Source organism: Zophobas morio, unplaced genomic scaffold, assembly GCF_036711695.1.
Source record: "Zophobas morio isolate AGI-343-1 ecotype UQ-CSIRO unplaced genomic scaffold, CSIRO_AGI_Zmor_V1 ptg000012l, whole genome shotgun sequence".
Classification (NCBI taxonomy): domain Eukaryota; kingdom Metazoa; phylum Arthropoda; class Insecta; order Coleoptera; family Tenebrionidae; genus Zophobas; species Zophobas morio.
Window position 1 is genome coordinate 7333237 of NW_026972117.1, and position 10932 is coordinate 7344168.

A 10932-nucleotide genomic window follows, 5' to 3' on the forward strand; every position below is an offset into this window, starting at 1 on the left:
CGAGAAATAGAAACTAAAAAATTGAAAACTCTAAAAATGAAATCGAAAGTCGAAAAACTGAAAGATATGGAAATCCAAAAAGCAAAAAGTAAGAAAATTGAAAATTCGAAATTCTAAAAATGAACAAATCGAAGATTCGAAAATCGGAAAATCGTAAATTTCAAAATTCGAAAACTCAGAACTCGAGAAATCAAAAAACCGAAAAGTAAAAAAAAATCAAAAAATCAAGACACTGAAGAATGGAATGGCAAATTCGAGAAATGGAGAAGTAAAAATTTTAAGAATCTATAAACTAAATCATGTAAAAATTGAAAAGTCGAAAATTCTATCGAAATCAAAAATCGAAAAGCAAAAAAAAAAACAAATGAAAAAGCTGAAGAATGAAAAAAATTGAAAATAAAAAAGTAAAAAAGGAAAAGTATAAAAAGCTGAAGAGAAGGAAAATTGAAAATTCGAAAATTCAAATAATCAAAAATTGAAAATCCGAAATACTGGAAGATTAGAAAATCTAAAAATTGAAAAGTCGAAAGATGAAAAAACTGAAAAATCAAGAAATCAAAATTAAAAAGTTTAAAACTCTACAAACAGAATCGAAAGTCGGAAAACTGAAAATTCGATAAATCAAATATTCGAAAAATTGAAAAATATTAGAAATCAAAAAGCGAAAAGTAAAAATTGAAAATTCGAACTTCGAAAAATCGAAAATTAAAAAGATCGAAAAACAAAAAACTAAAGAATGGAATGAAAAATTCCAGAAATGCAGAAGTAAATATTTGAAGTCTAAAAACTAAATAATGTAAAAATCAAAAAATCGAAAATGCGAGAATTCAAAAATCGAAAACTTAACATCGAAAAGTCGAAACATGGAAAAGTCAAAAATCCGGGAAATCGAAATTAAAAAAATAAAAACTAAAAATGGAATCGAAAGTGGAAAAATTGAAAAAACGAAAATTCGAAAAATCAGTAAGTCGAAAAATTTAAAAATCGGTAAATTGAAAAACTGGAAAGTAAAAAATTGAAAATTCAAACTTCGAAGAGTCGAAATCGGAAAAACGTAAATTCCAAAAATCGAAAAATAGAAAATTTGAAAAATCGAGAATTCGAGAAATCCAAAAATAGAAAAGTTAAAAAATGGAAAAATAAAAAAACTGAAAAATGGAATCAAAAATTCGAGAAATCGAAAAGTAAAAATGTGAAAACCTAAAAACTAAATATTGTAAAAGTTGAAAGTTGAAAAATCAAAAAACGAAAAAATGGAAAACCGGAAAAACTGAGAAACCGAAATAGGCCAAAATAAAAAATTTAAAAAATGATAAATCGAAAACCTGAACAATCAAATCTCGATAAATTGGGAATGAAAAATTAACAAATCGAAAAATTGAAAAACAGAATATCTAAAACCACGAAGTCGAAAAATAGAAAGATTAAGAAATATTGAAGAATTAAAATATCAAAAGATTGAAAAATATCTAAAATTTAAGAAGCCAAAAATTGAAAAATCGAAAAAGTAACACATCGAAAAACCCAAAAGTCAAAAATAAAAAGTCGAAGAATTGCAATATTGAAAAATCCTAAAACTGAAATATCTAAAAACTGAAAAATCGAAAAATCAGAAAGTCTAAAAATTTAGAAATCGGTAAATTGAAAAACTGAAAATTCGAACTTCGAAAAATGAACATATCGAAGGGTCGAAATCGGAAAACGTAAATTCCAAAAATCGAAAAATAAAAAAATTGAAAAATGGAATAAAAAATTCCAGGAAGTCGAAAAATAGAAATATCAAAAGACTGAAAAGTCTAAAATTTAAAAATCCAAAAATTGAAAAATCGAAAAAGTAAAAAGGTAGACACATCGAAAAATCCAGAAATGAAAAATAGAAAAGCCGAAGAATTTGAATATTGAAAAGTCCTAAAACTGAAATAAATTTCAAAAATCGAAATTTAAAATGATTGAAAATTCTAAAATCGAAAATTTGAAAAATCGAGAATTCGAGAAATCCAAAAATAGAAAAGTAAAAAAATGGAAAAATAAAAAAACTGAAAAATGGAATAATAAATTCGAGAAATCGAGAAGTAAAAATGTGAAAATCTAAAAACTAAATATTGTAAAAATCGAAAAATCAAAAATGCGAGAATTCAAAAATCGAAATTCTAAACATCGAAAAGTCGAAAAATGGAAAAGTTAAAAAACCGAGAAATCGAAATTAAAAAAATAAAAACTAAAAATGGAATCGAAAGTGGAAAAATTGAAAAAACGAAAATTCGAAAAATCAGAAAGTCGAAATATTTAAAAATCGGTAAATTGAAAGACTGAAAAGTAAAAAAAATGAAAATTCGAACTTCGAAACTTCGAAGTAGAAATCGGAAAAACGTAAATTCCAAAAATCGAAATTTAAAATGATTGAAAATTTTAAAATCGAAAATTTGAAAAATCGAGAATTCGAGAAATCTAAAAATATAAAAGTAAAAAAATGGAAAAATAAAAAAACTGAAAATGGAATAAAAAATTAGGGAAATCGAGAAGTAAAAATGTGAAAACCTAAAAACTAAATATTGTAAAAGTTAAAAGTTGAAAAATTGGAAAAGCAGAAAAATCAAAAAACTAAAAAATGGAAAACTGGAAAAACTGAGAAACCGAAATAGGCCAAAATAAAAAATTGAAAAAATGATAAATCGAAAACCTGAACAATCAAATCTCGATAAATCGGTAATGAAAAATTGAAAAATTGAAAAACAGTACATCTAAAACCAGGAAGTCGAAAAATAGAAAGATTAAGAAACATCGATCAGTATTAAAAAATCTAAAATTTAAAAATTCAAAAATTGAAAAATCGAAAAAGTAAAAAGGTAGACACATCGAAAAAGCCAGAAGTCAAAAACAGAAAAGCCGAAAAATTGAAATATTGAAAAATCCGAAAACTGAAATATCCAAAAGCTGAAAAATCGAAAAATCAAAAAAGTGAAGTCGAAAAATAGAAACCTTAAAAAATAGAAATAGAAATTAAAATATTGAAATCGAAAGTCGAAAAATTGAACATTTGATAAATCAGAAAGTCAAAAAATTGAAAAATGCGGAAATCCAAAAAGCGAAAAGTAAGAAAATTGAAAATTCGAACTTCTAAAAATAAACAAGTCGAAGATTCGAAAATCGGAAAATCGTAAATTCCTAAATTCGAAAAATCGAGAACTCGAGAAATCAAAAAACCGAAAAGTAAAAAAAACCTAAAAATGAAAAATTAACAAATCGAAAAATTGAAAAACAGAACATCTAAAACCAGGAAGTCGAAAAATAGAACGATTAAGAAATATTGAAAAATTAAAATATCCAAAGATTGAAAAATCTAAAATTTAAAAGGCCAAAAATTGAAAAATCGAAAAAGTAAAAAGGTAGACACATGGAAAAACCCAGAAGTCAAAAATAGAAAAGCCGAAGAATTGAAATATTGAAAAATCCTAAAACTGAAATATCTAAAAACTGAAAAATCGAAAAATCAAAAAAGTGAAGTCGAAAAATAAAAACCTTAAGAAATCGAAAAACTGAAAAATCAAAAACCTGAAGAGTCAAAAAATTAAAGAATTGAAGAACAGGAAAATTGAAACACTCGAAGGTCAAGAAATGGGAAAATCAAAACATCGATTAATTGAAAAATCGAAAAATTGAGAGTTTATAAAAGTCAAATTTGAAAAATAAAAAAATCGAAAATTTGACAAAATGACAATTGAAAATCAAAAGATTAAGAAATCGAAACATTTGAAAAATTCGAAAACTTGAAAAATTGAAATATCGAAGAACTGAAATGAAAAATCGAGAAATCAAAAAATCTAAAACTTTAAAAATTAAAAAATCTAAAATTTAAAAATCGAAAAATTGAAAAATCGAAAATGTAAAAAAATCGACACATCGGAAAATCCAGGAGTCAAAAATCGAAGAGTCGAAAAAACGAAATATTGAAAAATCCCAAAACTGAAATATCGAAAAACTGGAAAATGAAAGAAAAACTAAAAATGGGGAACTAAATCGGGAAATCAAAACTTTGAAAAATCGAAAAATTTAAAACGACAATTGAAAACAGAAAATCTAAAACCGGGAAGTCGAAAAATTGAAAGATTAAGCAATCGAAAAATCGAAAAAGTAAAAAAATTGCCACATCGAAAACTCCAGAAGCTAAAAATCGAAAAGTCGAAGAATCAAAATATTGAAAAATCCCAAAACTGAAATATCGAAAAACTGAGAAATGAAAGAAAAACTGACGAATCGAAAAACTGAAAAATCCGAAAACTGAAATATCCAAAAACTGAGAATCTAAAGAATCTAAAAATTGAGAAATCGAAAAATCAAAAAGTGAAGTCGAAATATCGAAACCTCAAAAAAATCAAAAATTAAAAAATGAAAAACCTGCAAAATCTGAAGATCGAAAAATGTAATAATAAGTAAACTGAAAAATCGCAAAACTGAAACGTCCAAAAATTGAGAAATTAGAATATTGAAAAATTGAGAAATCGAAAAATCGAGAAAGTGAAGTTGAAAAATTGAAACCTGAAAAAATAGAAAAAACTCGAAAAATCAATTAATTGAAAAATCGACAAATAAAGAGTTTACAAAAGTCAAAAATTGAAAAATCGAAATATTTAAAAATCGTAAAATTGAAGAGAAAAACTGAAAACCGAGAAATTGAAAAATTGAGAAATTGTAAAATCCAAAAATTGAAAAATAAATAGAAGTAAACTGAAAAGTCCCCAAACTAAAATTTCGAAAAACTGAGAATTCTTGTAAATCTAGTGTCAATTTGTCGAAAGTAAAACGCGTCGTTAAAAATATTATGACATTTTTTCTAGTTAGAAACAAACACTGTTGCCAACATAAGTCGTCATTTAATTTAAACTATGACGCTTCTCTATGTTCTCTGGTCAAACGTCAACGAGTGGCATGCAGGCCACCCACCGAGTCAACAACCACACACAAAGAAATTAATCAATTTTTGGATTTATTAACAAGCGCACTTCATGTAGCAACGTACTTCAACCCCACATTTTTCAAATTTGATTGTAAAATAACATTTGTGGAATGAATACCTAGCGTGGCGAATTGTGACGCACGCTCCTGAGCCCGTCCACGCAGCGTCCTCTTCCCCAAGGACACACCTGTCTCCTGTCAAATTCATCAAGTGTCATTTGGCGGTATTTTCATCACCGATTTTACCGCAAAGTACCCCTTTTTTTCGAAAATTGCCGACATGTCGAGCGGTGACAATAAAGAACTTCACCCGGGAGCCAACCTTCACTTGATCCCGAGTCCTTTAATAACCAAACGGAATCGGACTCCTTCAACGTAAGTCCGTAAAAGTCACACTTACTGTAAATAATTGATGGTTTTTTTGCAAACTATAGGTGTGAGAGAATTTTGAAAACGCAGGTTTTGTATGGGGAAATTAAGTCCTTTTGTCGGGAGAAGGGACACGGGTTTGTTACCCCCGAGGACGGGTCTGAAGACATTTTCGTCCACATATCAGAGTGAGTTTGGGGGTGGAAGTCCTATAAGGGTTAATTTTGTGTTTTAGCATTGAGGACGAGTATATTCCGCTGCCGGGGGACCGGGTGAAGTACCAACTGTGCCCCATTCCACCCAAGTTCGAGAAACATCAAGCCGTTCATGTGCACATCGTGAATTTGAAGCCGGAGATTCACAGACGGTGGGAGAGCTAAATTATATTCGCATTGTAACGAATTTATTACGCATTTGTGTCGGGTAAATTTTAGTAGGTATTACCCTCTGATTTATTTTAGAAATATGTACACTATCGGATATAGTTCCATTATACCCTATGATATAGAAATATACACATATAATAGTATTTTTTGACGATGACGTGTACTTTTACATCTTATTTGTATGCAGGGCGCAAATAAAACGTGAGCATTTATTTGGGCTTTAATTATACACAAACTACGTGATTAATCGTGCTCGTTTATAAAATTTTACAAAACTACCCTAAATATAAAATTGTCAAATTTAAAAATGGACGGACTTTAAGTCATGATAAGTCGGGTGTGTTGTGCGCAGTCGCACAAAACCCCATTTTGGTGTCATGTTCTTACAATTTGTATAACGTAGGCACTCATTTTATGGCTTACACCTACTTAAACAATTAAAATTAAACATAAAAAACAGCATTGCAATAAAAAAGCACTTACTACGCTAGTACGATAAAATCTCAATTATAGTAAAGTAAACAAGTAAAATTCGCTTGAGTGCGACTTATTAAGCGTACGAAATTTTCTGTTCGTATGCCTTTTGTTGCCACTCGGAGTCGTCCGGGAGGGCGACGTGCCGGGTTTTGCATAACCTGGGTCCGTAGCGCAACATGGCTATGATAACCCCCACGATGAGAAAGAGGGTGAGGCAGGCCGTCGCCGGCCAGTAGACGTGGAACATGTTAGATGTCGCTTTCGCGCTTCTGGAGTTCGCGATACTCCACTTTTTCCGCTGGGGGTGGCACGTACACCACTTGTTTCGGAATGACGATTTCTTTTAATTCGGTGTAGTCTAGAGGGGGTTGCTGGTGGGGGGTGGCGGTCCACAGTGACGCAATCCAACGATTACCTTTTTATATATAAGTATATATATAAAAAAAAAAATGTTTGAGTATGACTAATGATCAAATTTGCTTACCGGTGTGTCGGTCGTTCCAATACCCCGAATACCTCGAGCAACACCCTAACACGATATTCAGAATGAAGATGGACAGTCCGACGATGGTGCAGATGGTCACAGTGATGTAGAACGGGGTGAAATCTCCGTACTCGGTTTTGTGGAAATAGGGGTTGCTTTTGTACGCGTCCCGGTCGTCCAACACCGACATTTCAATTCATTTGGAGGTTGTATGTGGCTGGAAGTTAGATTTGGTTAAATGTGGGTGTGGTTGTTTGTAGGTTACGCATTGTTTGGGCCGTAATTGGTAATAATTGGATTTAATTGGGGTTCGCTGTGGACTTGTTGGCAAAAATGTTGTTCTGTGGTTGGAGTGGGCTTACCTAGGGGTGGTTTACATGGGTTTTGCGCAAAATGGGGGCACTTTTGGTGTTTGCGTTTCTGCACAGGTGGACGCCGAAGTAAACATGGATGATGTCAACGACTCGGCGATTTAATTGGTGGACGGTGAAGAATGTAACAGGTGGGAGGCGGGGTTATGCAAGCTTACGTGATATGTAATGTTTTGTTGGTTGCCTAACGCAAATATTAAAAATATAGAATATATCGAATGTTGAATAATTTGAATTTGAAAAAAATGCAGTCAAGAAAATCGTTAAACATAGGCAACCAAGTGCACGTTTAGTTCTTTTCTGGTGGTTGGTATCGTTCCTCGGGAATTTCTGGGAAATATCTAGTGAGAGGGTTGGTAGAAGTTGGTTTGCTTAGTAGAGGGTAGGGGATGCGGGGACAGTCCACGATGTAAACACTTAAAGTTAATTGTTTTAAGTAACCAGTCACTTGTAATTTTAATCTCAGATAAGAATTCTTTGCTATTTAAAAAACACTTGTTCAGTTGTAGTTTAATATCAGTTATAGAAATTGAAATAAACAACACAGAAACACGTGGCAGAAGTAGGGGGCGCGGTTTCTAGTCGAGCTGGCGGGATTTATCACACCATCTGCACAAAAGGTGCAGACCTAGAATAAAAGTCAGGAGTATCTGAACGCATTTCGCCACAAAAAAAAAACAAACACAATGTAGGGTTTCATTTTTAGACGATCACAGCCAAGGCCATATTTTTTAATTTTTGAATTTTTCGCGGGCTTGCAATTTTTTTCCATTTTTCAATTTAAGGCGGGATGTTTGGGTTATCACAATATCAAAAATTGTCGAAGCTTTCAGTACTCTGCGTTTAAAATGTTCGCAGTTAATTTTAGGTACCTTGGTTGCTGGATGAACTTGAAAAAATCTTTTGAGCTTTTAGTGTTTTATTTTTTAAGAATTTGAAATGTCTTGAGTGCCACAATTTTTTTTTAAATTCGGGAGACTCTTGTTTACTCATGGTGTATTATTTTGGGAGCCCATGGAGATTTTGTCTGTAAATTATTATTTAAGACAATTGTGGGGGACTTTGGTGTTCTGTTTTTGGAAAATTATTTCGTCCTTTTTCATTTTTTTTCGTCCTCTTCGTCCTTTTTCGTCCTTTTTGCTACTTTTCGTCCTTTTTCCTACTTGTCCTTTTTCGTCCTGTTTGGACCTTTTTGGTCCCTTTCCTCCTTCTTCTTGTCCTTTTTCGTCTTTGTCGTCCTTTTTCGTCCTTTTTCCTACTTTTCGTCCTCTTTCGTCTTTTTCATCCTATGTCGTCCTTTTTCGTCCTTTTTCGTCCTTTTCGTCCTTTTTCGTCCTTTCCGTCCTTCTTCATCCTTTCTCCTACTTTATGTCCTTTTTCGTCCTTTTTCGTCCTTTTCGTCCTTTTTCGTCTTTTCTCCTACTTTTCGCCCTTTTTCGTGCTTCTCGTCATTGTTCGTTCTTTTCGCCCTTTTTCGTCCTTTTCGTCCTTCGTCTTTTTCGTCCTTCTCGTTCATGTTCGTCCTTTTCGTCCTTTTTCGTCCTTTCTCCTACTTTATGTCCTTTTTCGTCTTTTGCGTCCTTTTTCATCCTTGTCGTCCTTTTTCGTCCTTCTCGTCCTTGTTCGTCCTTTTCGTCTTTTTCGTCCTTTTTCATCCTTTGTTGTCCTTTTTCGTCCTGTTTCCTACTTTTCGTCCTTTTTCGTCTTTTTCATTCTTTGTCGTCATTTTTCGTTCTTGTTGTCCTTTCTCGTCTTTCTCGTCCTTGTTCGTCTTTTTCGTCTTTTTCGTCCTTTTTCATCTTTTGTCGTCCTTTTTCGTCCTTTTTCTTACTGTTCGTCCTTTTTCGTTCTTTTTCGTCATTTTCATGCTTTGTCGTCCTTTTTCGTTCTTGTCATCCTTTCTCGTTCTTCTCGTCCTTGTTCGTCGTTTTCGTCTTGTTCGTCCTTTTTCATCCCTTTTCATCCTTTCTTGTCCTTTTTCGTCCTTTTTCCTACTTTTCGTCCTTTTTCGTCTTTTTCATCCTTTATCGTCCTTTACGTCCTTTTTCGTTCTTTCTCCTACTTTTCGTCCTTTTTCGTCATTGTTCGTTCTTTTCGCCCGTTTTCGTCCTTCTCGTTCTTATTCGTCCTTCTCATTCTTGTGCGTCCTTCTTCGTCCTTTCTCCTACTTTATGTCCTTTTTCGTCCTTTTCGTCAAATCAATTAAATTAAATCAAATCAATTAAATCAAATCGTTTTTTCCGCCCTTTTTCGTCCTTGCCGTCCTTTTTCGTCGTTCTCGTCCTTGTTCGTCGTTTTCGTCTTTTTCGTCCCTTTTCATCCTGTTTTGTCCTTTTTCCTACTTTTCGTACTTTTCCTACTTTTCGTCCTTTTTCGTCTTTTTCGTCCTTTTTCGTCCTTTGTGGCCCTTTTTGGTCCTTTTCGTCCTTCTCGTCCTTGTTCGTCCTTGTTCGTCCTTTTTCGCCTTTTACGTCCTTTTTCGTCCTTTGTCGTCCTTTTTCGTCCTTTGTCCTACTTTTCGTCCTTTTCGTCCTTTTTCTTGTCCTTTTTCGTCCTTATCGTCCTTTCTCGTCCTTCTCGTCCTTGTTCGTCTTTTTCGTCCATTTCGTCCTTTTTCGTCCTTCTCGTCCTTGTTCGTCCTTTTCGTCCGTTTTCGTTTTTTACGTCCTTTTTTGTCCTTCTCGTCCTTCTTCGTCCTTTATCCTATTTTTCGTCTTTTTTCGTCCTTTTTGGTCTTTTTCGTCCTTTGTCTTGTCCTTAATAATAATAATAATAATACTTTATTTCAACGCCAAAATAGCTTTAAGTACATGGATTTACAAAGAAGGAGGATACATAGAGTAAAAAATACACACACCTATAATTACCTACATAAGAAGAAGAATTCGTAATTTATGTTTAAAAGAGTTAAATGAAGCATAACAAAAGAAATCAATTTCAAAACATTCAAAATTTCATGTAAAGGTGAAGCTTTAACATAATTAGTTGCGGCAAAATCAATATAAAATAGAGACTTAATCCTAGTCAGATGTTGGGGCACTCTAAATTTGATCATGTTAAGTAGATCAGGCACATCAATAAGGTTATTAAGCAGTTTATAAATGAAGCAAATACTAAAATAAGTTTTCCTAGTACAAAGTCCTTTTTCGACCTTGTTCGTCCTTTTCGTCCTTTTTCGTATTTTTCGTTTTTTTCGTCCTTATTCCTACTTTTCGTAACTTTTCCTGCTTTTCGTCCTTTTTCGTTTTTTTTTCGTCCTTTTTCGTCTTTTTCGTCGTTTCTCCTACTTTTCGTCCTCTTTCGTCCTTCTCGTCCTTGTTGGTCCTTTTCGTCCATTTTGGTCCTTCTCGTCCTTGTTCGTCCTTTTCGTCCTTTTCGTCCTTATTCGTCCTTTTCGTCCTTTTTCACACTTCTCGTCCTTTTTCATACTCTTCGTCGTTTTTCGTCTTTTTCGTCCTTATTCCTACTTTTCGTAACTTTTCCTGCTTTTCGTCCTTTTTCGTTTTTTTTTTCGTCGTTTTCGTCCTTTCTCCTACTTTTCGTCCTCTTTCGTCCTTCTCGTCCTTGTTGGTCCTTTTCGTCCATTTTGGTCCTTCTCGTCCTTGTTCGTCCTTTTCGTCCTTTTCGTCCTTCTTCGTCCTTTTCGTCCTTTTTCACACTTCTCGTCCTTTTTTATACTCTTCGTAGTTTTTCGTTTTTTTCGTCCTTTTTCGTCCTTTTCGTCCTTCTTCCTACTTTTCGTCTTTTTCGTCCTTTTCGTCCTTTGTCGTCCTTTCTCCTACTTTTCGTCCTTTTTCGTCCTTCTCGTCCTTGTTCGTCCTTTTCGCCCTTTTTCGTCCTTTTCGTCTTTTTCGTCCTTCTCGTCCTTGTTCGTCCTTTTCGTCCTTCTTTG

The 10932-nt window shown here is 33.1% G+C and overlaps 3 protein-coding genes across 3 annotated transcripts; 1 reads left to right on the plus strand and 2 right to left on the minus strand.

Moving 5' to 3' along the window:
* The first annotated feature begins 5073 nt into the window (after positions 1–5073).
* On the plus strand, positions 5074–5920 carry LOC135127709 (cold shock domain-containing protein CG9705). The gene is made up of 3 exons (XM_064054275.1): positions 5074–5328; positions 5388–5510; positions 5558–5920. The coding sequence occupies exons 1-3, from the start codon at positions 5234–5236 to the stop codon at positions 5700–5702; spliced, it is 363 nt and encodes a 120-aa protein (XP_063910345.1). The 5' UTR covers positions 5074–5233; the 3' UTR covers positions 5703–5920.
* LOC135127711 (uncharacterized) lies at positions 5917–6432 on the minus strand. Its single transcript, XM_064054277.1, has one exon. The coding sequence runs from the start codon at positions 6430–6432 to the stop codon at positions 6259–6261; it is 174 nt and encodes a 57-aa protein (XP_063910347.1). The 3' UTR covers positions 5917–6258.
* A 1-nt stretch (position 6433) lies between these two features.
* Positions 6434–7143, minus strand: Wrm1 (wurmchen 1). The gene is made up of 3 exons (XM_064054276.1): positions 7032–7143; positions 6670–6886; positions 6434–6600 (listed from the first exon to the last, which is right to left on the minus strand). The coding sequence occupies exons 2-3, from the start codon at positions 6857–6859 to the stop codon at positions 6434–6436; spliced, it is 357 nt and encodes a 118-aa protein (XP_063910346.1). The 5' UTR covers positions 6860–6886; positions 7032–7143.
* Positions 7144–10932: the final 3789 nt, after the last annotated feature.

Coding starts and splice junctions, on each gene's coding strand:
- LOC135127709 (XM_064054275.1), top strand. CDS start 5,234: ATGTCGAGCGGTGACAATAAAGAACTTCACCCGGGAGCCAACCTTCAC. Junction 5,329..5,387: donor CGGAATCGGACTCCTTCAAC/GTAAGTCCGTAA, acceptor TGCAAACTATAG/GTGTGAGAGAATTTTGAAAA. Junction 5,511..5,557: donor ATTTTCGTCCACATATCAGA/GTGAGTTTGGGG, acceptor TTTGTGTTTTAG/CATTGAGGACGAGTATATTC.
- LOC135127711 (XM_064054277.1), bottom strand. CDS start 6,432: ATGTTCCACGTCTACTGGCCGGCGACGGCCTGCCTCACCCTCTTTCTC.
- Wrm1 (XM_064054276.1), bottom strand. CDS start 6,859: ATGTCGGTGTTGGACGACCGGGACGCGTACAAAAGCAACCCCTATTTC. Junction 6,601..6,669: donor TTGGAACGACCGACACACCG/GTAAGCAAATTT, acceptor ATATATAAAAAG/GTAATCGTTGGATTGCGTCA.